The 26,704-nt window shown below is 34.0% G+C and overlaps 1 protein-coding gene across 1 annotated transcript in view; it reads right to left on the bottom strand.

Annotated features, from left to right (window-relative positions):
* LOC130231710 (protein arginine N-methyltransferase 3-like) overlaps positions 1–26,704 on the bottom strand; it is a 70,149-nt gene that overhangs the window by 19,363 nt on the left and 24,082 nt on the right. Inside the window, exons 3-4 of the mRNA XM_056461090.1 lie at positions 19,367–19,453; positions 1,362–1,412 (exon numbers count right to left, since the gene is read on the bottom strand). Of these exons, the coding sequence (XP_056317065.1) occupies positions 1,362–1,412; positions 19,367–19,453 (138 nt within the window). The remainder of the gene's footprint in view (positions 1–1,361; positions 1,413–19,366; positions 19,454–26,704) is intronic.

The following is a 26,704-nucleotide window of genomic DNA, read 5'->3' as shown; positions in this document are numbered from 1 at the left end:
TTCACCCACAGTACAAATAATCTTTTAGTTTGTTACTTTCTTCCTGATTTAACTTAACAAAATGAGTTCAATAGATATATTTGACTTGAAGCAGTAAATTTAGATGTTATAGTTTTCTTTTTTCAGTGTGGTGACTGCTTTGTTGAGATCACATGAGCAAACAATACTCACTTCATGAGTAATACCCTATTTATTTGACACATTTGTTAAAGGGAAAAAAAAAAAAAAAAAAAATCAATCAAAGGTGATCAATTTCCCTGTAAATTGGGCTTTTTTCCCAAGTGCATCACTAACTGAAAATGCTTGTTTTTTTGTGTAATGTGGATTAAAAATAAGGAAGCTTAATTCTACCATCAGGGAAAAAAGCAATTCTGTTTAAAAGAATTGTTAGATGAAAAAAAGAAAACCATAAGATATATACTCAAAAAAAGATGGAAAACTGTAATGTAAATTCAGAATTCACAGAGAAAAAGTGAAAAATTGCAAAATGTAAACCTAAAGAGTTTACAAAAAATAATACATTATAAATAATAAAGAAAAAAAGTGAAAATTGCAAACATGCAAGTTAACAAATATGAAAAAATAACGATGTAAGCTACTAATGTATGTGTGTATGTTCTAATAAAAGTCCAAATTGCATTGAAGAAAAATATCTGAATTGGGAGATTCAGAAAAAACTAATTGTGAAGCCTATTTTATTTGATAAAAATAAGCTTCAATTTATCCACACTGATATGTTAGAATACAAAATTTGGAATAAAAACAAATAATTTTGTATAAAAATAAATATTTTTAAAAATGTAATTAAAAATAAAATAATGTAGTGCAAATTAGCTTACATTCATGACCAGGTAACTATAGTGAAAAGTGGGACGCAAACTGTAACTTTATCCCAGATTTATATGCCTTGACAATGTTAAAAACCTTTGTGACGACTGCTAATAAACAAAATGACAGAGAGAGAGAGAGAGAGAGAGAGAGAGAGAGAGAGAGAGAGAGAGAGAGAGAGAGAGAGAGAAAGAGAGAGAGAGAGAGAAAAAAAGCTCACTGTAATATAAACAAAATTGAAAAGGAAAATAAAATTCAGCAGAACCCTAACACAAACTCATGTTCAAAAATCAAAAGCAGGAAAAATGAAGGCTAGTCCTGCATTATCAGAAGCCAGCGCACGATCACTTTCCGTGGCTGATGCTTCAGCTTATTTCATTGCCTGTTCCAGTTGGCCACTGGAGGAAGGCAAATGCTTATTTCAGCATTTAGGTATGAGAGGCTGCCGATTGCATTGCGATTGCCTGGGGCCTGAAAGACGGCAGGCGTGACCGCAATCGCTCGCTGTTAAACAGCACAGCACTATTGCTTACCTTGTTTCCGCAGCTCTTGTGGAAGAAAATGTCAAAATAGCCCACGATGGCCTGAAATGAAATATGAGAGCGAGGTGAGAACATGACACGCTGTAAACGCTCACACTTGTTTAGGCCAGCAGGAAGTAATTAGCAAAACATTTTTTTCAGACACCATAAAAAGTGATCACATTAACAATTAGCCTTTTTGACACTTCTATTACTAACACTCTGTATTCTATCTATCTATCTATCTATCTATCTATCTATCTATCTATCTATCTATCTATCTATCTATCTATCTATCTATCTATCTATAGTATCTATCTATATGATCTATCTATCTATCTATCTATCTATCTATCTATCTATCTATCTATCTATCTACAGTCTCTATCTACAGTATCTATATATCCATCCATCCATCCATCCATCCATCCATCTATCTATCTATCTATCTATCTATCTATCTATCTATCTATCTATCTATCTATCTATCTATCTATCTATCTATCTATCTATCTATCTATCTATCTATCTATCTATCTATCTATCTATCCTATTAGTAAAACTCTTTATTCTGTCCATCTATCGATCACTGGAGTCACACATACCATCCTGCCCACCAACCATCTATCGTTCTATTGCTCTAACATTTTGATATTTGTTGTTCTTTGTCATTTCATCTAATATTCAATCTATCCGCCCGTCCATCCATCTGTCGTTCTGTTGCTCTAGCATCCTCATGTTGTTTTATGCAATTTTTATTATTTGTTGTTCTTTCTGTAATTTTATTTATTGTTTTTATCTAAAATTTAATCTATCTGTCCATCCATTTATTCATCCATCCTTCTAATGTTCTTTCCGCCCATCCATCGTTCTAAAATTCTAATGTTTTATGTAATTTTTGTTTATTTGTTGTTCTTTCTATCATTTTATCTATTGTTTTATCTAATATTCCTAGAACCATCCATCCATCCTTCTATTGTTCCATCAGTCCATTCATTTTTCCATCTATCATTCTATGGTCCGTACGTTCGTCTGTCTGTCTTTCTATCAACATATCACTCCTATTACTAAAACTCTCTATTCTGTCCATTCATCCATCCATCTTACTACTAAAACTCTCTATTCTGTCCATCTATAGATCAGTGCTATTACACACTATCCTGTCAATTTACCCATTCATCATTCCTGTGCTCTAATATTAGTCGTCATTTTATTTATTGTTTTATCTAATATTTAATGTATCCATTCATCCAACCAACCATCCTTCTATTGTTCTATAGCATTCTAATGTTTTATGTAATGACATTTTTATTTTTGTTGTTCTTTCTGTAATTTTTTTATCGTTTTATCATCTGCCTATCTATCTGTCCATCCATTCATCCATCCATCCATGCTTCTATTTTCCCGTCCATCCATCCATCGATCGCTCTAAAATTCTAATGTCTAGTTTTGTTGTTCTTTCCATAATTTTATCTATTGTTTTATCTAATATTTAACCTATCATCCATCCGTCCACCCATCTATTCTTCATCCCTCTGTTCGTTCATCCATCCATACATCTATCATTATATCTATCGTTCTATCATTGTGTTGTTTTAAAATTCTAATGTCCAGTTTGGTGATTTTTGTTTATTTGCTGATCTTTCTGTCATTTTTTAGATTGAATAGATAAAACAATTTATCCATCTATCATCCATCCATCCATCCATCTATCATTCAAAGTCCATCCATCCATCCATCCATCCATCATTCTGTTGCAGTAACATTCTAATGTTGTGTTTAATGTAACTTTTGTCAATTTATCTACTGTTTTATCCAATATTTACTCCATCCATCTATCTCTCCGATCCACTTTTACTCATCAAATCACTTTCAAATCTATTGACTATTTTACCTTCAAAAAAATCTATTTTCTATTTTCAATTGCTCTATAACTACCACTTTATAATCTATTTTTATTCTGCCTTCTTAAAAGATAAGACTAGGAATGATTATATAAAATTAACTTATTTCTTATATTCTTTAATCACTTCTATTGTTTGTATAAGTCATTTTAGATAAAGCAATTAGATAAATACACTATGTATGAGATCATAATTTTATCTTTTAATTTTAGAATCAATAACATTTTTGTTTGTTTTCTGTATTTACACAGACACACACAGTGTAAAATTCACAATATTATGGAAATAATAAAAACTAGCCTTTTTTTGTCCCAGCCTGCCCCCAATGACAGTGGAGCAACTCTATCAATCTCAGAGGCTTACTTGTAGTGGCAATGATGCAGAACTAATAGCTTTTAATCCTGACGCAGCTGACAACACGAGGGTCTGCTCGCTCACACAAAGAGCACAATCAATGACGAGACACACACACACACAGAGAGTGAATACACTGATAAAGAGAAACCATGGCATCAACAGAGCAGTAAGCAACACTGCAACAGAAGTAGAAAGGAAATACTCAAAAAGAGAGAGAGAGGGGGAAAGTTGAGGTGACTAAATTTTGAATAAGATTAGTTTCTTCTTTCTTTAAATAACTGCACTGGGAGCTTTTTGTGCTTTCAGAGTTATTTGAAATGTGGTATTTTAGCAAAGCATTTGTGTGATAAAATTTAATAAAAATATTAAATAAGATGTTATCTTATACCTTGCCTAATTAAACGGATCCAAACTGTTTTGAGTACATTTCTGCTAAATCTTAAACATGTAGACAAGTAACACAATTCTCAAATTCAGGTAGCTCACTTTTTATAAGACATGACAGTTGATATCAAGAGACGCCACTGAAGGTGCGATAGAAAAAAAGTCAGGTCAATGTAACTATGAATTCTAATGAACGTTATCAGACATTACATGGAGGAATAACTACCAAATCAGGCCTAATTGCTTATTGAATTCGTTAAGAAGAGTGGATCTGCGAGTCATTTGCCATGCCGGAGATGAACTTTGTTATCACCGATGACAACAGCTCATAAATATGATTGATTGGAGACAAGCATGTAATAACTTTCATTTTGATGACTCAAATAGTTTCCAAGGAAATCATACTTCCCAGGATGCAACTGCTCTCAAAACATCCACTCAAAATATAGAGTCATGGTTAAAAAGGATTGGCACTTTTGGTAAATATGAGCCAAGAATGCAGTGAAAATTAATTTGTAGCGTTTATAACTTTCATTCAAAGTCTTTCATTGAAATAAAACAATAAGAGGTTGGGGGTGTTCTCATTATGAAAGTTTTTTTTCCTCCAATACAGTCAAAATTATTGGCAGCCTTTTATTCAGTAGATTTGCACCATCCATTAGCCCAGATAACAGTTCTGAGTTGAGAATGCAAGATAGGGTTGGAGGAAACCTGAAAAGATGCTGAGCAATTTTCTTTATATAAATCTTTCCAGATTCTTCAGATTTTCTTGTCCATGTTGCTGCTCTTTATTCTACAATCCACTCATTTTCAATAGGGTTCAGGTCAGGGGATTGGGCTGGCCATTTTGTGCTCAGTGAACTATTTTTGTGTCGACTCTCATGTTTGCTTTGAATCTTAGAAGATCCAGCCATTATAGGACTTCTAGCATAGGCAGTCAGGTTTTCAGGTTTTAAAACTTTATAACTTTAGTTCAAAATCTTTCATTAAAATAAAATAAGAGGATGGGGGTGTTTTCATTATGAAAGTTTTTTTTTTTTTCCAATACACAGTCAGAATTATTGGCACCCTTTTATTCAATAGATTTGCACCCTCTATTAGCCTAGACAATAGTTCTGAGTAACAAATACAAGAAAAGGTTGGAGGAAACCTGAAAAGACGCAGAGCAATTTTCCTTATATAAATCTTTCCAGATTGTTCAGATTTTCTTGTCCATATTGCTGCTCTTTATTCTACAATCCACACATTTTCAAGAGGGTTAAGTTCAGGGGATTGGGCTGGCCATTTTGTGCTCAGTGAACTATTTTTGTGTCGACTTTCATGTTTGCTTTGAAGCTTAGAAGATCCAGCCATTATAAAACTTCTAGCATAGGCAGTCAGGTTTCATAATTTTATAACTTCAGTTCAAAATCTTTCATTCAAATAAAACAATAAGAGGGTGGGGTGTTCTCACTATGACATTTTTTTTTCTCTCCAATACACAGTCAAAATTATTGGCAGCCTTTTATTCAATGAATTTGCACCCTCTATTAGCCTAGATAACAGTTCTGAGTTCTGAATGCAAGATAAGGTTGGAGGAAACCTGGAAAGATGCAGAGCAAATTTCTTTACATAAATCTTTCCAGATTCTTCAGGTTTTCTTGCCCATCCACTCATTTTCAATAGGGTTCAGTTCAGTTTTAATAGTTCAGTGAACTATTTTTGTGTCGACTTTCATGTTTGCTTTGAAAATCTTGGAAGATCCAGCCATTATAAAACTTCTTGTATAGGCAGTCAGGTTTTCAGGTTCTTTTTTCTTTCTATCCATTCATCCATTCATAAATTTTCAACCGCTTATCCAGGACCTGGTTGTAGGGGCAGTAGTCTCAGCAGGGAACTCTAGATTCCCACTCTACAGACACTTCCTCCAGCTTCTCCTGCGGGATCCCAAGATGTTACCAGGCAAACTGAGAAATATGGGCCCAATCCCAATCCTGCCTATTAGCCTTTTCACTTTCCCTCATTTCATACATTCACATTAAAAGGTACAGTAGGGGTAGGGTCTCCCTATTCTCTTTTTGCTTGGAATTGTAGGAGTAAGGGGAAGTGCTATACAGCCCTTCCTGAAGATTGTTCAGGACCATACTACAAATGAAGAGGTATGAGGAATCTCCCTGAATACACTAGGAAAAGCAGCAAAATGTGTGAGCAATGAGACCCACAATTGTAAAAAAATAAATAAATAAAATTTGGTCATCAATAACGATTTTACTACAAACTAGCATCTGATTTATTACTTTCTTAACTGCATTAATGTGTCACAATCATGAATAATAAAATAAATAAATAAATAAAAATGCTAAGTTTCGCTAACAATAATCACATAACTCCTGCAAATAATTGTCTTCAATATACTTTAAATTCTAATAACCTTACCTCATGACTTGACAGAATAGACTAGACAAGTCTGGTAACAGTGAATTAGCTTTTTACAGCATTTTCATAAATGTATTCTTGTGGTTCCATTTATGAATTTGAGCATGGCGTAAATACACAGTACAATTTTGTGCTTTTTGCAACATGATTGAACAATCGTAACAGTAGTGTGTGAGGAAACTTGGAGGCTTATACAATTTCAAGCTGAAACTGTTCAAACTTCTAACTATTCTAGAATTAACATACAGAGCAAAACAACTTTGTGAGCGAGCAATCTGTTAAATGTGTGCACCTTCTGGTACGGCTACCGCAGCTGACATCTCATGTGACGCATGAGCTAGTGACAACATATAATGACGTGTGTGTAGTAGTGGTGTCCCAACTCTTAGGGGAATTCTCCTACCACTTCACACACGGTTTCAAGGGCCATGGGGACGCTGCAGGCATAGTGCCCCCTACATGTCCTGGGTCTTTCATGGGGCATTCTCCGGATGGGACAAGCCTGGAAAACCTCCCCAGGTTGGAATCCAGGAGGCATCCTAAACAACTGGCTTCTCTAGATGTGGAGGGGCAGCGACTCTACTCTGAGCTCGTCCCAGGTGATTTTACTCATTTTTTACTAACTTATTTCATTTTACAACAAAAAATGAAAAGCTATTTCATTATAAAAAAAAATTCACTCAATATTTCAATTCAAAGGTTGGATTCTGTAACTTTTTCATTAGTTAAACGTTTGAAGAATAAATAAAGCAGATTAGTTTTGACAGCATTATTTGCTCATTTACAAAGGTGCCGATAATGTTTAATTTCTCAAAAGCATACTTAGTGTTCATTTCAGAGAGGATTTCCCCAAATAAAAGGCTGTGACATAGCACACACTATTCACAGGCACACACACACACACACACATGCACATACACAGAGAAAACAGTTACCCTGTGAACTCCCAGGGGACACTGCAGTGATAATGCGAGCCATTGTGCCTGAAGGATCCCAGAGACCTTGTGGGGAGAAATACAGCTCTGGCTTAATGTCTCTCTCTCTATTTCTCTCCCTCTACTACCAACAGACAACTATTAATCCTCCTCGCTCTTCTGTTAAAGCAGCTTTAAGAGGACAAAGGCACAGCAACATTATCAAGGCTACATTATTCCTTCATAGAGGGCTTATTTTGAAATGGAATAGATACATAGAATCTCTTTTAAACAGTATTAAAAACATTCCTCAGGAAATGCTCTTGATTTATGTAGATTAACAATATACACTTATATACACTCACCGGCCACTTTATTAGGTGTATCTAGCTAGTACCGGGTTGGACCCCCTCTTGCCTTAATCCTTTGTGGCATAGATTCAACAAGGTACTGGAAATATTCCTCAGAGAATTTGGTTCATATTGAAGTAATGGTATCACGCAGTTGCTGCAGATTTGTCGGCTACACATCCATGATGCGAATCTCCCGTGCCAACACATCCCAAAAGTGCTCTATTGGATTGAGATCTGGTGATTGTGGAGGCCATTTTGAGTACAGTGATTTCATTGTCATGTTCAAGTAACCAGTCTGAGATGATTCACACTTTATGACATGGCGTGTTATCAAGCTGGAAGTAGCCATGAGAAGATGGGTACACTGTGGTCATAAAGGGATGGACATGGTCAGCAATAATACTCAGTTAGACTGTGGTGTTGACACGAGGCTCAATTGGTACTAATGAGCCCAAAGTGTGCCAAGAAAATATCTCCCTCACCAATACACCACTACCATCAGCCTAAACCGTTGTTACAAGGCAGGATGGATCCATGCTTTCATGTTGTTGACGCCAAATTCTGATCCTACCATCCGAACGTCGCTGCAAAAATTGAGATTCATCAGACCAGGTGACGTTTTTTCCAATCTTCTACTGTCAATTTTGGTGAGCCTGTGCGAATTGTAGCCTCAGTTTCCTGTTCTTAGCTGACAGGAGTGGCACCCAGTGTGGTCTACTGCTGCTGTAGCCCATCCGCCTCAAGGTTGGACGTGTTGTGCATTCAGAGATGCTCTGAGTTACTGTTGACTTTCTATCAGCTCGAACCAGTCTGGCCATTCTCTTCTGACCTCTGGCATCAAAACAAGGCATTTGCGCCCACAAAACTGCCGCTTACTGGACATTTTCTCTTTTTCTGACCGCTCTCTGTAAACCCTAGAGATGGTTATGTGAAAATATCAGTAGATCAGCAGTTTCTGAAATACTCAGACCAACCCATCTGGCACCAACAATCATTTTACAGTTCAAAATCACTTAATTCACCTTTCTTCCCCATTCTGATGCTCGGTTTGAACTGCAGCAGATCGTCTTGAGCATGTCTACTGTACATGCCTAAATGCATTGAGTAGCTGCTCTGTGATTGGCTGATTAGAAATTTGCATTAACAAGCAGTTGGACAGGTGTACCTAATAAAAGTGCCGGTGAGTGTATAAACAAATGCACTTAAGTACTGTTTTAATATTATTTAAATACGTATTATAATAACTTTTTTTTTTGACTGGGTGTTTTAAGATCTATCTGATCAGTGTCTGCAGGTGGATAAGTGCAAGCTTGCTAAAGCCTGGCACAAAACATATTTCCTTTTGAGGTCAATGTATTGTTGTGCAGTGTCCCTGTCAAAATAAAAAAATTTTAATTCAAAGAAATAACTATCTTTATCTTACTAATTATCAATGATGCACTCAACAATATTATGCTTGCTGTTTGTTCAAACTACTTATCAAAAAAATGAGCTGAAAGCACAATTCTTGATTTGTTAAATGGACAATTTAATTAAGTTAATAATTAAAGTTAATTTAATTCCTTTATGTTGTTCCAACACAAATCGATTGTGTGGAACCCAGCATTTTTTCAGCGCATAACACAACTACTAATGCATAATTTTAGCAGCATCAGAAAAAAAAAGAGCAACATCTCCAAATGGCTTTGCTTAAACAGGTTCAACCTTTTGGTCAAGTTCAATTCCTCAAAAATGTCAACAACAAATCTGGACCCGACCAAACGAACAAGTGCACTGAAAACACGGAGGTCACAGCCAACGAAACCCCTTTCCAGAAATCAAACAAAATCAAACACCCCCCGTTAACGCACCAGGGCGGAGTGAAAGAGCAGACACAAAGGCGCGGGGGAAAAGGGGGGACAAACGGTGGAAATGGAGGCTTTTTATTCTCATCTAAGTGTTCAGCCTTCACACGCGGGGAATGTCGGAGATAAGTGATGCTCGTGAGCCGTTTCCCAGCCCAGAAGGAGGCGCTCGGCAAGTCTACCTGGAGAACAGGTCTGGGGGAAAATTAATAATTATCATCATCGCTAACACCAACGGGGAGCAATTCATCATCAGGCCCTTTCCAGCGCTATCGTGTCGGAGCAGAGCGTGCGGCAGCCAGATACAATTATGCGGCGAGCTGCGGAGGAGGGAGAGCTAATGCGCTTTTGATGGGGTTTATTCACGCGTGCGAGGCGTCACACTCGACCACCTCGAGCTCTTCCCCCCTCTCTCTCCCATCCAGCCGGTCTCCCCTTATTCTGTGCACAACACAGCACTGAAACTCCCGTTGTTCTGCTTTTCCCTCGGAGTTTGACGTTCCGCCGCACTGGAAGCGAATACACAGGGTTTAATTAGAGGGGAAGGACATTACTGCAGGAACACTCACAGTCACCTACATACAGCAAACTTTAGCACAGGCTGAAACAGCGGACAAAACCACACTGCAATCGTTACTTACAACAGAGAATAAAATCTTTTCCGTGTTTCTTGGGAAAAAAGGGTGTGTAAAAGGCTATTTGTTTATATGCTAATATTGTAATTGTTATATTAATGATAAGCAAACTGATGTTATTCAATAGTATATGGGACTGTGCACAAAACTGAGGATTTTGGAGATTAAAAAAAAGTACTTGTTCATAAAGAAATAAGAAAAAGATAAAGAAAAAGAATTTGTTCAATCTAACAGAAATAAAAGTCTTGTTAAAGTAACACTTTTTAATCATGTGGAATCGATGTACACAAGTAAATCAAGTAAATCCAATGCACTTTTTTTCAATGTACTTGATTAAATGAGCTGAAACAACACAATTGTGACCCTGAACAACAAAAATCTGTAATAATGGTCAATTTAAAAAATATTTGAGATAATGTATGTACATACTGTAATCTGAAAGCTGAATAAATACATTTTCGATTAATATATTGTATTTGCACTCAAACTACTTCTTTATAATGAGCTGAATCAACACAATTCTTGAGATTTTTTTTGAGATAACTTAATTGTTTATGTTCAATTATCCTAAATTTGTAAACATTAAAAATCTGTCAAATTTAGCATGACACTAATATATTTTAACAAATTGTTAGCAAGTTTCAATACATTGTTGTTAACCTTTACATAGGTTGCTAGCATGCTTTAACACACTGTTAGCTTGTTTTAACAAATTAAATTAAACTATTTAAGTTGCTAACATAACTTAGCACAACAATAACACATGTAAGAACATTGCTAGCATTTTTCAATACATTGTTAACCTTTACACAGGTTGCTAGCATTATTTAACACACTTCTAGCATGTTTTAACAAATTGAATTAAACTATTTAAGTTGCTAACGTTCATTCATTTTCCTTCGGCTTAGTCTCTATTTCAGAGGTTGCCACAGCAGAAATAGAGACTAAACTGAAGTAAAATGAGAATAAATTAAGTTGTTAACATACTGTAACTTAGGATGGCGCTAACATGTTTTAGTATATTGCTAGCAAGTTTCAATACATTGTTTACATTTACACAGGTTGCTAGCATGCTTAATTGCTTTTAACTATTAGCTTGTTTTAACAAATTATATTAAACAACTTAAGTTGCTAACATAACTTAGAAAGTCACTAAAGTGTTTTAGCACATTGTTAGCAACTTTTAACACAGTTAAATATTTAACATGTTGCTAAATGCCAACACGAATCAAATTGTTTCCATGCTTAAAACATTGCTGATGTTTGATACTGCTGACACTAACATGTTTTAGCAAATTGCTAGCTAGTTTCAATACATTGTGAACCTTTACACAGGTTGCTAGCCAGCATTAACACACTTAGCTTGTTTTAACAAATTTAATTTAAACTATTTAAGTTGCTAACATAACATGTTCTAACATATTGCTAGAAAGTTTCAATACATTGTTAAGCGTTACACAGGTTGCTAGCATTCTACACAGTTAAAATTGCTGATGTTTGATCAAATACTATTGATATGTTACAAACTGATGAATATGACAAATGGCAAAGTGCTAGCATGTTTTTAACTTTTATAAAACAACTAGTTAGCAAAATTTCCTGGTATGCATTAATATGCATTAATGCATTGTTTACATGTTTTGACACATTTCTAACATTTGATCAACTTAGCATGTTTTAACACGCAAAAACTTCTAAAGGAGAGACTAAAACAGAAAAACATACAAATAAATAAATAAATAAATAATTTTGTATTGGATGTGAATCGATTTGTGTTGGGACAACATGAAATAATTGTGTGGAACTCTGCATTTTTACAGTGTACAGGAAATATTTGGCTGACATACAACTACTAAAAACCTGTAAACTGTAGTTCCAAACAATCTAAATAGATACAAAGTTTAAAATTGTCGGATTGAAGTGCTTCGCAATGCACATGAATAATTAAAAATTTTGTTTTAATAAATTAACAGTGGACAATGTTAAAAAAAAAAACTGAAAATGATCTTTACTTATTATTCTAATTCAGAGATGCCCAAATCTTTTTGTATGAAGGGCCAAAAACCAAAAATCATTGATAGCCGTGGACCGAAGGTAAAGGTATACTAAACTACAGTATATTACATCAAAGTTGCCATGGGTAATTTCCTAATTTATTTATTAAAATTTAAAAAGAAAAAGAAAACTAAACTAATAAATACTTTAAACTGTATTAACTAATGCAGTATAACCTTTAAAATGATAACTTACAGCAATAAAAACAATCACATTTATAACACAGTGGAGTTCAATGCTAAATACAAGCAGAATCTGCCTTTGACTTGATTTGCTCACCAAAGTCCCGCATTGTTGGGTGACAGCATGTACATTTAAACAAAATCGGATTCATTTACAGCATTTAATTGAAACATTTAATTTCAGTCAGCTTTTAACAATAAAACAGACAAAGGGTCACATTAAATCTCCATCATACTCCCTCTCTTCTAAAATGGGATTACACAGGGCCAACCTCGGTCCGCAGGCCCTAGTTTGGGCAACTCTGTTCTAATGGTTTTTCTTATGAAAGTAAAATCATTAATTCATACTCATGTAATGTATTTTTGGATATTTCTAAAATGTGCCCATGCAACATTAGACTGGTTTTGGGGCCAAGGGTCACAATTGTTGAAAGTTTTTTACAATCTATTTGTATTATGTTTAATCCACTTAAACCAGTAAAAATAAGTTACTTAATTTACTACTTGAATCATTTTCAACTGTGTAGTGGACGTATACAGTAGCTCCCAACTTGTTTTACACAGGATTGCATTAAGGAGGAAAAAAAATGACAATCAACTGTATTCTTAAGTTTTTAAATTATAGACATTTTTAATCTTCACTTATTTTTGGAGATTTAGAAGAGTTTCTAATATAGTACTTTGCTTTTGCTAAGGATGCTCTTGAGTTTATTTACAACATTTCTTACATTCACCAAATAAGCAATATCTGTCAGTAATCTCTTAGAACTTGACCAGTCACTGAAATGGTTAAAAGATTTTACAGTCATTGTTAAAAAGTTTATCAAAACTGTCAGCTCCTTTATCAAATCACAATAAAACATTATTATCATTTTAATTATATATTTAAACTCCCATGAAATGGACGGATGTTTTATCTTGGCAATGAAAACACAATGTTCTCAAGATCTTATAAGAGCAGGAGTGTAAGAAATAAAGAACGAATTGATAAATTGTTTGTATTCATACTCCCCTTCCCTTCTCATAATCTCTCAAGCATGTACAGTAGCAATCTATGACTGTTTCTTTTTCTGTAAATTTAGGCTTCTGTAAATTTAGGCTTGATCACTTTTTTAAGAAAGGTCTTGCTAATTAGGCTTGCTTTGTGTCCACTGCCATTTAAAGGAACCTTCCACTTTTCTTGGAAATAGGCTCATTTTACAAGTCACCTAGGGTTGAACCGATGAGTTTTACCATATTTAAATCCATTAATTCATTCTTCGGGTATGGCATGAGCACTTTTAGATTAGCCTAGCATGAATCATTCAATTGGATTAGACCTTTGGCTTCTCGATCTATTAAAAAATAAAAATTAGTACTGATCATTTTTACAATTTTCACACATTTATATTTACATCATGTACTAAGACCAGCAGAAAATGAAAAGTAGCTATTTTCTAGGACGATATGGCTAGTAATATGCTCTCATTCTGGTGTAATGGTCAAGGTATTTGCTGTCGTACCATGGCTGCAGCAAGCCCAATGATATTATGCAGTCACTGAAAATAGTCCACAACTAGGTAACAGCACTGCATAATATATTTATATCATGATATCAAACTATCAAAACATTTCTATTTATTTTTTCATTTGAGTGATATGCTAATGGTCTAATCTGATTCAATTATTTATGCTAAGCTAAGCTAAAAGTGCTCCTGCCAGACATGGGGATGAAAGGATTAAAAATGGTAAAACTCAATTGTTTAAGTAGGGGACTTGTAAAATGAGCCCATTTTTAAGAAGTGGAGTGTTCCTTTAACAAATATGGAGAAAACAAAATGAAAACATGAAAAAGCACCATATTTACTTATTTTCCCCCCACATACAGTATGATCATTACCAGAATTGCTTGCCACAGCTTAATGTAACATGAAGTGTCCTTAAGGCAAATCACCACTGACACAAACATTACACACAATCATCCCGAGATGCTCTACAGCTGCAGTGAACAAGAAAAATGTGAGGACAAGCTGCTGGTCCTTCATGTTAGCTGCATTTTTTTAACAAACAAACACATTGTATTATCACATGACCACATATTTTTTTGTAGAAAGATCCTATGATATAAAAATGAGTAATGAAACGTCAAAGTATGTTTTACCCAGTTCAAAGCAAACTTATTTTGGTACATGAAATACTGTGTATTCTGAAATGCATCACAAATCTGACATATAATTGCAGTTTTACCTTAAGTCTTATTTTTTTTTCCTTCACTCCATAAGAGAAACTAAATTAAACAAGTAAGTGATACATGATACATCAATTTCTTACATTTGTTAGCCTGGATTAAAATAGACAGTTGATGCAAAAACTGGGAATTGAATTAGTCAAGATCAAGGTGTTGAGAACCGAGAGTTAATTCAAAGGTTGCTGATTACTACCTTTTATTCAATTAAGTTGATATAATTTGCTGTCACTTTTTAATTCTGCGATTCTATACAGTACATGTTGAATAGTGCAAAACAGACAAATACTTACATTTACATATTGAGCAATAATGCAACAGTTGCACTTAATGCAAACTAATGCAGATATTGATTGTCTGATATAACGAGTAATCTTATAAACAATTATTTAGTGTTAAATTGTCAAACTGAATTGTTTTTTGGTTAAAAAGATGAATTTGTGAAAAAAAAAGTTGCGCTAGCCGTCCAAACATAGTGTAGGTGGGATGGGACAATAGCACGCAACTGTCAACAAATAACCTGCTAAAGACTTTCAACTTGTAACGTTACAGCTTGCATACTCTCTATCATAGACAAAAACAGACCCATTTGAAATAGGAAAACAATATGTTATGATAAGCACTTTAAGATACATTATATGACCTCCTCCGCCATGATATAATGGTGAATAAAACAGAAGCTCGCAATGATTGTCCCGCATCCGAGCACTTCTGATTGGTTCCCTGCTTTTGGAGCTGACAGTGCTTCATCTTCAACCTGTGAAGGTTGAAGATATTTGAACTTGACGCTGTATCTTAAAAATGCGGCACTCACAAGCGCAGCACTTCAAAATATACCAGACATATGTGTAACAGTCAAACAGTTTCATCAAGCACATTTACATTGGAAAGCAATAGAAAAGTAGCACTTTGAAAAGGAAAAACGCATTGTGTGAACAGCCCCTAAAAGGTTTGCTAACACTTTAAAATAATGGTTCATTAGTTAATGCATTTACTAACATTAAATATGAATAATCTTGCAAAGCATTTAATAATCATAGTTCAACATTAGTTAACATTGTTAACTTTTTTACTCAACATTGTTAACATCAGCTAATGCACCATGAGTAATTATATGAACTAACATAAATTAAATAACGTTGACTAACTTTAACGAAGAGGAATAAATACAGTAATAAATGTATTACTTATTGTCTGTTCATGTTAGTAAATACATTAACTAACATTAAGTACTGGACCATTATTTTATTTTATTATTTTTTAATTTTTATAATTATTTTTAGGGGTTTTCACCTTTATTGACACAACAGTAGAGTATTGACAGGAAAGCATGGGGAGCAGAGTGAGGGGAAGGACTGGCATAGGACCTCGAGGCGGGAATTGAACTCGGGTCGCCGTGAACAGTGGAGTGCTTGTGTCGACGCACTAACCACTACACCATTAGCGCCGACCTAGACCATTATTTTAAAGTGTTCCCACAAGTTTTTTTGGGCTGGAACTTCAGTTCTTGTTGATAAATTAAAGGCAATTTAATGGCTACCGGCATTTTGAGAGTCAAAAAAAATAATAGTTAAACCACATAGTTGTGGCTCCTGTCATAGGACTGTTTTTGATTGTTCACTAGAGGTGTTATAAATAATGTTGGTTTTTCTTAAGACATGATTTCTATGCATTTCTGTCTAAACAGCCAGGAGCAGTTCACTTGTATTTAAAAAAAATCCCAAAGAACCACAATCTCTGCTAAAGATGTTCTTTAGTGTTTTACTGAAAAAAATTTGGCAAAGTAAATGAAACTTTTTAGGGCGAACTATCCATAAAAAACACACGCTAGATGTATCATAAAGAGTTTGACACATTTAACTTTTTTTCTTTTGGAGGAGGGAGGTGAAAGAGAAAGCAGAAGAGATAAAGAGAGAGAGAGACAGAGTAGAGGAGAGCCTGTCGTCCCTGTGGACATGGTGAAGCGAGGACCAGTGCAACTGTAAGAGCGAGCGTTATTTGTCTTCCGCCGGCCGAGCACGAGAGCGCAGGGTAGCGCTGTTCATTTAATGCAAGGTTAGGCAGCCTGATGTGATGAATGGACTGTCGGCAGGAGAATAAGTCCATGCACTCAATCACAGGGATGACAGCATTTTCCCTCCGTTTTTTTGGGGGTGCCTCCATAATTACATGACAAAGCAGTGCAAAACAGGGTGCCGAATCACATCTACGACTATAAACGGAAGTTCTCCTCATTAAATTCAAGGATATGTCAAGTCTGCACACTGCTTTACCTGCCCTCCATCTAAAAATAGAAGTTTTGTTTTTTTTTTAAAAGGGGAGGAAATCTGGGTGTGCTTTTCCATTACTGGAGAGCGGCAGAAAAATGAGATGATGTTTACAAACTCCATTAAATCCACAGTAACTCGGAGAGGGGAAGGGAGATAATAATACGCTATTGATTAATCCATAAAAGCTATAACAAAGAAGCAGGAACAATAAAGCTGGGACAAAACTGGAAGACAAAAGAAAAATTACACTTGAAATTTCAGTTGCTCTTTTCGTTCCATCTGTCACCAAGTCTCTCTCACACACACAAACACACACACACACACACTGACATAAATGGTGACCTAGTAAACAATAAAGACTGAAAAGCAGAACACGATGTCTTGAAAGGAAACGATCACACAGACATGAAGGTTCTGATATTATTCGCTTGCTCAGATGTCGATCTGAACCAGTATAGCTATTTTTAAATGAAACACAAAAAGAAAAGTGCACTGGGGCTTAATTTATTTGAAAAAACCTGCATGAAATACCAATGTATTATCATATAATAATTACAACTGGAAATATTTCTTTTCAGTTTTAATATAGTCTTATAGTAGCCAGAGAATATACACTACCTGACAAAAGTCTTATTGCCTATCCAAGTTTTGGGAACAACAAATAATAACTTGACTTCTAGTTGATCATTTGGTATCAGAAGTGGCTTATATGAAAGACAAAGGCCTCTAGATTACGCTTATTTTACCAAAATAAAATATGATCATGCCTTAATTTTTAATTATTTAATTAGGACAGTAAGGTCTGACTTTGCTTATGCAAATGTCTTGTCACTTAACAAAAATAATGTACAGTATAGAATATAAAGTAATAATGCAGTGGAAAAAAAATGTATATTGTATATGACTCCCATGAGCTTAGAGGACTGCATCCATACATCTCTGCAATAACTCAAATAACTTATTAATGAAGTCATCTGGAATGGCAAAAAAAGTGTTCTTGCAGGACTCCCAGAGTTCATCAAGATTATTTGGATTCATCTTCAATGCCTCCTCCTCCATCTTACCATAAACATACTCAATAATGTTTATATCTGGTGACTGGGCAGGGCAATCCTTGAGCACCTTCACCTTTTTTGCTTTCAGGAGCTTTGATGTGGAGGCTGAAGTAAGAGAAGGAGCGCTATCCTGCTGGAGAATTTGCCCTCTCCTGTGGTTTGTAATGTAATAGGCAGCACAAATGCCTTGATGATACCTCAGGCTGTTGATGTTGCCATCCAGTTTGCAGATCTCTCGCATGCCCCAATACTGAATGTAAAACCAAACCATGATTTTTCTTTCACCAAACTTGACTGATTTCTCTGAGAATTTTCGGTCCAAGCAGGTTCCAATAGGTCTTCTGCTATATTTGTGATGATGATTGGGATGCAGTTCAACAGATGATTCATCAGAAAAATCTACCTTTTGCCACTTTTCCAAATGATCAACTAGAAGTCAAGTTACTATTTGTTGCTCCTACAAATGGGATCAACGGCAAGACTTTTTTCAGGTAGTGTGATGAAATTCACTTCAACATGCAGGTGAAAGTTAGCCATATTTTTCTGAGAAGAAAATATACGTTGCAAAATATACTAGATACATTTTATTGATGTGTATTTTATGTTCATTATTTTTGCTTTTGAGGCTAAACGGCATTGGTATTGAATGTGCCATAACTAAAAATACTGCATTGATTTAATTGTTTTTCGACAATAAAAGACATTATTATGGTCGAAAATATGATTTACAATTTTTAAATTGTATATTTAATTAAAAAATATAAATATACATTTTTAGATATAAAATACTACAATGACTTCAGAAATCATTCAAACACTCTGATTTGGTGGTCAAGTGGGTGCAAAATGTATTTTCACAAATAATGAAATCAATTGTGCTTTGTAATATTTTGTGCAAAGAAAATAAAATATAAATATAAAAGAAATTTAAGTTTAAAGGAGAAACATTCATTAGAAATTAAAATAACTTTTAAAACACATTTTAAATGATATACATTTTCACACAACAGTCAAACAATTGACCTATTTGAACATTTTCTGATGTTTTTTTATAACTTCTCTAACCTTGACTGACATTGTCAAGTTTTAACAACATTGATTAAAGATGAAAGTAAACTACTTGATCTCATACATGCAAACATGCGTTCGATTTTAGGCCATGAAATAATTAAAGCACTCCTTTTTCCTGCCTGCTGTCACCTTCACCTATACGAAAACCTTTCTGTCCATCAAACCAGACTGATGTGTGAGCAACCTGACCAATCCCAGCCAATCAAACGGCCAATCCATCTTCCGAGCCCTAATTAATCTTCACACCTGACAACCTTGATTAGCTCTGAAGATTGAGGCTTGTGTACGACAGGTAGTGATCAGGGTTTGTTTGTGAGTTTGCAGGTAAAAGTATGTGTGTGTGGATGAACTCACTGTACAGAAGCTGCTGGCCGTTATCTTCAGGATGAAGTCCACACTGAACTCCAGCTCAGAGACCGACACTGAGCCACAGTCGATAGTCTACAGACAAACACAAACAAACTTTTCAAACTTCCTAGAAACTTTAGCTGGATTGGAGCAGTACTGAGAGGTTGCACTAAGGTCATAATAGTTTTGCAGTTTTAAATTATTGGAATGCATGATATATATCAGCAGCCATAACAATATCAGCTGATTTTTTATGTCATCGTTATAGTCTCATTAAAAAAATAAGGCCAATAAATTACTTAAAATATTTTTCTTGTTCAAACTACTTATTTAAAATGACCGGAAAGAACACAATTCTTGAGTTTTTATTGCGACAAGTCAATTGTTTTATGTTCAATCCACTTTAGTTAACTTAATTCCATCATGTTGTCTAAACACAAAACGATTGTGTGGAACCCAGCATTTTTTACAGTGTATGTATTATTTCAGCTGGCTGAACCACTTCACAAGCTTGCTGTTCGACACTTTTTTATGATTATTTTATTAGTATTTTGATTGATGTTCAATGAATTGGTTGCTTTAAGTATGTTTTTTTGCTGTCATTAGCTCTTTTTTTGCTGTCATCCTAATGCAAATTGATTAAGTTAGCTTAATGTTTTTTTTTTTTTTTTACATTTTCAATTTGATTAAGCGGCTTCCGGATCCAAGCGATTTATCAAACTGTATAGGGAGACTCATCAAGTGGTAATAATAAACGTTTACAAAGTGATGTAATACATTCGAAAATCACAATATATTGTAATGTAACGTGGGACGCTAACAAAGGAGTGCGGATCCAAACGCAGGTTCATTATGCAGAATGGTCAGACAAGCAGCAGTCAACACAGGGGCAAACGAGTATATGCAGATAATCCAGAGTCATAAATGAATAACAGATGAGTGGTCAGAAGGCAGGCAGCAGAGAAGATTAAACAGTTTAAAAGTAGTTTAAACAGATTTAAATAAACAAAAAGTGAGAGTCAAAAACCGGCAATGCAAGGAAAACACGTTGTAATGTTCACAAATCAGTATAACAGGACTCAGCCATGAAGTGCACGTGTGTGCTGTGTATATAGTACTTGTAATCTGTCCATAATGATCCTCTGGCTGTGAGTGTGTGCAAACAGCAGAATGTGGAGCAGGTGTGGGTGAGCGGTGCATGACTGGAACTTGTCGTCTATGTAATGGTAGATTTGTAGGCTGTGGGTGATCTGTGTTTACCAGCGATCTGCCAGGATTAGACCGCTGGTGATTGTGACATATATATCCATGCCTATTATCAGATGGCCAGAAAGTGATACATTTTTTAAAATTGTTAAAATCGTGGTACGTGTGATTCAGCAAGCCCAATGTACACTATGAATTTATATAAAATTTACTTTAATGTGTGATAGGACTAAAAAGTGGTAATAAACAAACATTTTCTCAATTCAAATGAGCAGAGGCTTGGACACAGAAACAATATTCCACATATCACTGATACATCACGACTTAACAAGTGGATCGTAATAGGTTTGATAACAAAATTAGACTTATTGTCCAACACTTTTTTTACAGGTATTTTGATTGACATTCGGTGACATGGTTGCTTTATGTATGTTTTTTTTCTTCTGTCAGACAGTATATTTTACCTATATAAAAGAAAGTTGGCCATAAAAAATAATATATGATTAATAAAATTCAGAGATCAGCTCAAACTTTGTTTAAATTAAGGTTAAAATAAAATCAGTTGTTCACTTTAAGTGTTTGCCTTTTTTGCAATCGTGCAGAACATTTTTGAAAAAAACTATTTATTGGCTAATATATCGGTCTCCAAATCAGTTATTATATTGGCCATATGATGATGCATTTAAATTCCATATTGATGCATTCCTAATTTTATTACTATTATAAAACTCTCCATTATTATCAGTTAAGTTTGTTTCATTAATGCTTTTTGTTAGTTTCAGTTTAGTTTTTATTTTGAAAACACTTTTCACTTTAGTTTTTTGTATATTTAGTTTCAGTAACTAACTCTCTTCCGCTTGATTTGTTATAAGTTTGGCAGTCTATACTCTAAATAAAATTTCAGGTCCAACCAATTACTAGAGCACAAAACATAACAATAATTATTTTAAAAAGCAATAATCAGCAAAATTCTGTGGTATTTTGTTATGTTCTGTGCTCCAATATGGTCAACTGAATCAGAAATGTTGGTTAAACTTTAGTTTGATAATTGCCTTTAGACATTCTGTTGACTATATAAGTAACTATATGTCAATTAACTGAGTATTAATAGACTTTTCGGATAGAGTTACTAGAATACACTGACATGTAAAAGAAATCAGTCAGCAGATTGTCTCTTGGTGGACCAACATAAAAAGGTTTAAAAAATATTTGTTTCGATTATAAATGTTGAGTTAATTTTTTGTAAACCATTTATTTGCCCAGGGTTCGTTGATGAATTTAAAGTTCAAACAAACAGCTTTTATTTGTATCTGAAAAAAAAGTGTCTTTAAATATAATCAATATACATATATGGAGTAAATACAGTAATATATTAGTGCTTTACAAAGATAAAACAACAACAAAGTGAACACCACATAGTGTACAGTACATCCCATTAAGAAATTCTAGTGGCATGTAAGATGTACAGTAAGTGGCATTCAAGGACGGAATGACTACAATTTTTATAAATAATTATTATTAAATATAAAAAAGTATTCAGATTATTACATTTATTAAATATCAACATTAAGAAAATATGTTTTAAACCCCCTTTAAATCTCAGAAGAGCAGTAAATGTGGCTAGTTTAAGTGTCATTTGACGTTGTAAGAGGATTCCACGCTAGAGTGTGTTCATTTAATGCAACCCTGACCAGCGGTAAATGGCGTTATCAGGGTTGGGTCAGTGAGATAATGGAAGTAAGATGTGTAATGTTTCTGTGCAGAGAGGAAATGATTGATTTGTGCATTGGATTTTCATTATTGCTTATGTTTGAACCACCAAGGTCAAGAAATATAATGAAATTCAGCTTCCATGGTTGAACATATGGGTAAAAGTTTGTCATATTTTTCTGGGAAGAAAATGTCTTTTGTGTGTACAGTTGAAGTCAGAATTATTAGCCCCCCTTTGAATTTTTTTATTTATTTATTTTTAATATTTCCAAAATGATGTTTTTCACAGTATGTCTGATAATATTTTTTCTTCTGGAGAAATTCTTATTTGTTTTATTTCTGCTTGAATAAAAGCATTTAAAAAAAAATTTCTGAACCATTTTAAGGTCAAAGTTAGTAGCCCTTTTAAGCTATTTTGTCGATAGTCTACAAAACAAACCATCGTTATACAATAACTTGCCTAATTACTCTAACCTGCCTAGTTAATCTAATTAACCTATTAAATGTCACATTAAGCTGTATAAAAGTGTCTCGAAAAATATCTAGTCAAATATTATTTACTGTCATCATGGCAAAGATAAAATAAATCAGTTATTAGAGATGAGTTATTAAAACTATTATGTTTACAAATGTGTTGAAAAAAATCTCTCCGTTAAACAGAAATAGGGGGAAAAATAAATATGGGGGCTAATAATTCAGGGGGGCTAATAATTCTGACTTCAACTGTATATACTGTAGATCATGTATATATATTAACATTACGCTTAATTTTTACTGTCAAATAATAATTTTATCACATTTCAGCTATAGTCACTCTAAACCAGTGGTTCTCAGACTTTTTTCACCAAGTACCACCTCAGACAAAAATTCTCTCTCCAAGTGCCACCATAACGACCAGTGTTGAAATATAGTAGCATAGTAGGCCTAATTAAGCAGCTACAGCACTACACAATTAAAAAACCAGGCAGATTATTTACTATTATTAAAAATATATATTAGTGTCAGCCACTTTAAACATTATAAATAGTTTGAACATTAACTGTGCTTACAGACCAAAAAAATAAATAAATATTACCATTTAATTTAAAATGTGCTTTTAAAAGTTAATTAAAAATGGCACTGTTTCTAAAAAGTAAAAAGAAAACTCCTTTACTTGTAAAGTATTAATGTATAGTAGCCTATTCATCAAAACCTGGAAATGTTGCTTGGACATGATAAATATACACTCAAAAAATATATATATATTGCTCATTTAAACTACTTATTTAAAATGAGCTGAAACAACACAATTCTTGAGATTTCATTGGGACAACTTAATTTTTTTATGTTCAATCCACATAAATTTGTTAAAAGTGTTAAGTTAACCATCAATTTGTGTTGGGACAACATGAATGAATTGTGTGGAACCCTGCATTTATACACTTTGAAATACAAGTTGCATGTACAAATGACTGAATCTTTGAATGAATCTTTGAAATCTAAACATTAACTTGTATTTTAAATATATGATTTGGAATTACTTATTGAAATTAGATCTGTTGCACGTCAATTACAGTAGGCCTATGTGTGTCAGATAAGCGAGTGATTAAATGGATAGTGCTTGACCAATTCATATGTGCGGTATTTTCGTGATTTGGTGCGAATGAGATCACTTTTTAAGTGAACCACGAAGTTTGTGTTAACCACGCACCGACCACTGTTTTCAAGGAGGGGTTTGCGGTCCCTCCGTCTGTGCACCCAGAGACTATCTTTAATTATATTCTACCCCTAAGCTTCAAGCATGGCAAAGCAGCTTGAGTCTATGTTCTGCGTCTCGCACCATTTGAATCACATCCAAATGAATTAGCTTAAATCTGAGGTAACAACAAAAGCCGCATACGCTACTTTACAAAACAAATAAATTTATATATCAAAAACGCACATTATTTTACACAATTTTATTATTCAACGAATTTCCGCGTACTACTAGACGAAATCGCACAGTTTGAGAACCACTGCTCTAAACTAAATGATTATAAAGTACAACTAGTAACACTTCACAACAAAGTCTCACTAGTACTGTTGGATAATGCATTGAAATCAAGTGAGAAATAGGTACATTTGCAAAAGAAATTATGTTGATTTAAATAATGCTAAATAACACAAAAGATATTTTGAAGAAAGTTGAAAATCTGTAACCATTTATATTTTTGTGGTAGGAAAAACAAATGCTATGAAAGTCAGTGGTTACAGATTAACAACTTCCTTTAAAATATCTTCTTTTGTGTTCAGCAAAGAAAATTATAATGGTTTAAAACAATTAAAGGGTGAGTAAATGATGACAGAACTTTTGTTTTTGGGTGAACTGGTTTCACTGAATAAAACATTCAGATCTTTTGAGTTTAGTGTGATGTATGTTAGTACTTACTGAAGAGGCTAACTGTTTCATGACAACTCGGAGACTTACATTTTTGCAATGGATTCAAGTTATTTTGAACTCATCGAAGAAAAGAAGTGGATTGTTGTTATGTAGATTATGTGCAAGTAAAACTCTTGACAACTGCAAGAAACGACTTCGAGAAAAAATCTTTACATATGAAAAAGAATTAAAATATTAATGATATATATAGGATTTAATAAGGATATATATAGGATATAAATATAAAGGATTAAAATATTACAAAACATATTATTTTCTAGCCTACAGAAATATAAAAACCAAACTTTCATGCCTTCATCTCGGGGGACTTTTTTTAGTTTATTCATGACAATTTGCTTTTGTATAATGTTATTATTATTAGCAGTATTATTTATTATTTGCATATTTATATTTGTTTTATTAAAAATAAGCTTAGATTTGCCCATCTGTCAGGTTTTAGACCATATGGGGCACAGCATGTGTATTTGGATAGAACTCAGTTTTTTTTAAACACACTTCGTTATTATTGTTCATTTATTCGTTTGCTGGAAATTAGAACCGAATTTAGAAATAGTTTTGAAACAAATCTTTGCGCTTAACAAATGAAATTAATTATTTACGGGCTAATGGATGTCTGTGCGTACAAGAAGTTTACCTATCCACGAGAGTGAAAGTGAAAGTAAATAATGAGGAGGCTCCTCGCGCTGTAGATGCTCTGTTTAACTGTTTTCTTGCTAGTGAAATGCTCAGTTTTTCCACTTACAAAGTCTGTCATGTATATAGCGAATGCACTATGGCGCGACACAACTGATTCTTAAAGGGAATGGGAGATGAGACTCTGATTGGTTTATTCTCAAAACACACCTATAACTCATTAAGAAAATAAGCTCAACCCTTTTAGACCATGCGCCACGGCGTAAAGTGGATTTTTCCGTCCTTAAATTAGCTAAAGTGGATTCCGACACGCCCTTAATGCGTTTGCGCCCTGCGCTTTGCACTTTGCGCATGGATCGTCAAAATAGAGCCCATAATCTCAATGTACAGTGAATTTACTTAACTAATAAAACAAAATGTACAAAAGTAGCAAACACATTACAGTACTTTACATGCTTTCATTAATCTGTATACTGTATGCAGTATGTATAGCTCTAGGCTCAGGAAGTTCTCAAAATATAATTTAATATCCAACATTTTTAAACGAAAATGAAGGTGTAGGTTATATAGGTGGCTGTTAAACGCAGAGCTTCTCCATAAAAGTTATGAAAGATCAAACCTCAGCCAGGTAAGGAAAAGTAACGTAAAAGTAACTAAATAGTAATATAACGCATTACTTTCCATAAAAAGTAAATAAGTAACACAATTACTTTTTGGGGGGAGTAACTAAATATTGTAATGCACTACTTTCAATAGTAACTTTCCCCACCACTGCCTAGAAGTATAAGGATACACCTAACGTTCAGCAACTATTGGCGTTTTCAGCCAAAACAAGAAAAAAATGTCTAAAAAGGGTATTCTACACTGCACTGTATAATATTAAATGCTGTAAAAATTCTGTCAATAAAAAGTGGTTGTTGTTATTATTGGCTTGTGTTTTTTTAAACCGTATAATCCGAGTTATTGAGCTAAATGAAAAAAAAAAATTGTAGAAAATTGCATTATATTATTTAATACAATAATAAATAATTATTACAAAGCATTTTAATTTTGCCTTTAGGCCAAGTGCATTCAGAATTTCTGGTTTCAGCTTCGGCCCAGAATTTTTATTTCGGGTTATCGCTACTATTATTGTCTTCAAGTATTTGGTGCCAATACAACAGTCTGTATATTATTAAAAGACATTCTAAAAATGCTTCCACGTGTCCAAGATAAAAAAATATTGTGCACGTTTATTATTATTATTATATATTGTTTTTAATATAATATTGTTAAAGAAAAACTCCAAATCAGAGTAAGAAGATCTATAATATATAAGATCTATATGAGATCTATATGTGTGTGTGTGTTTCTTCTAAGTGTTTGTAAGTGGACCC

This window comes from Danio aesculapii, chromosome 7, assembly GCF_903798145.1.
Source record: "Danio aesculapii chromosome 7, fDanAes4.1, whole genome shotgun sequence".
In the NCBI taxonomy this organism is placed as follows: domain Eukaryota; kingdom Metazoa; phylum Chordata; class Actinopteri; order Cypriniformes; family Danionidae; genus Danio; species Danio aesculapii.
This window is presented reverse-complemented; position numbering and strand designations above follow the sequence as displayed.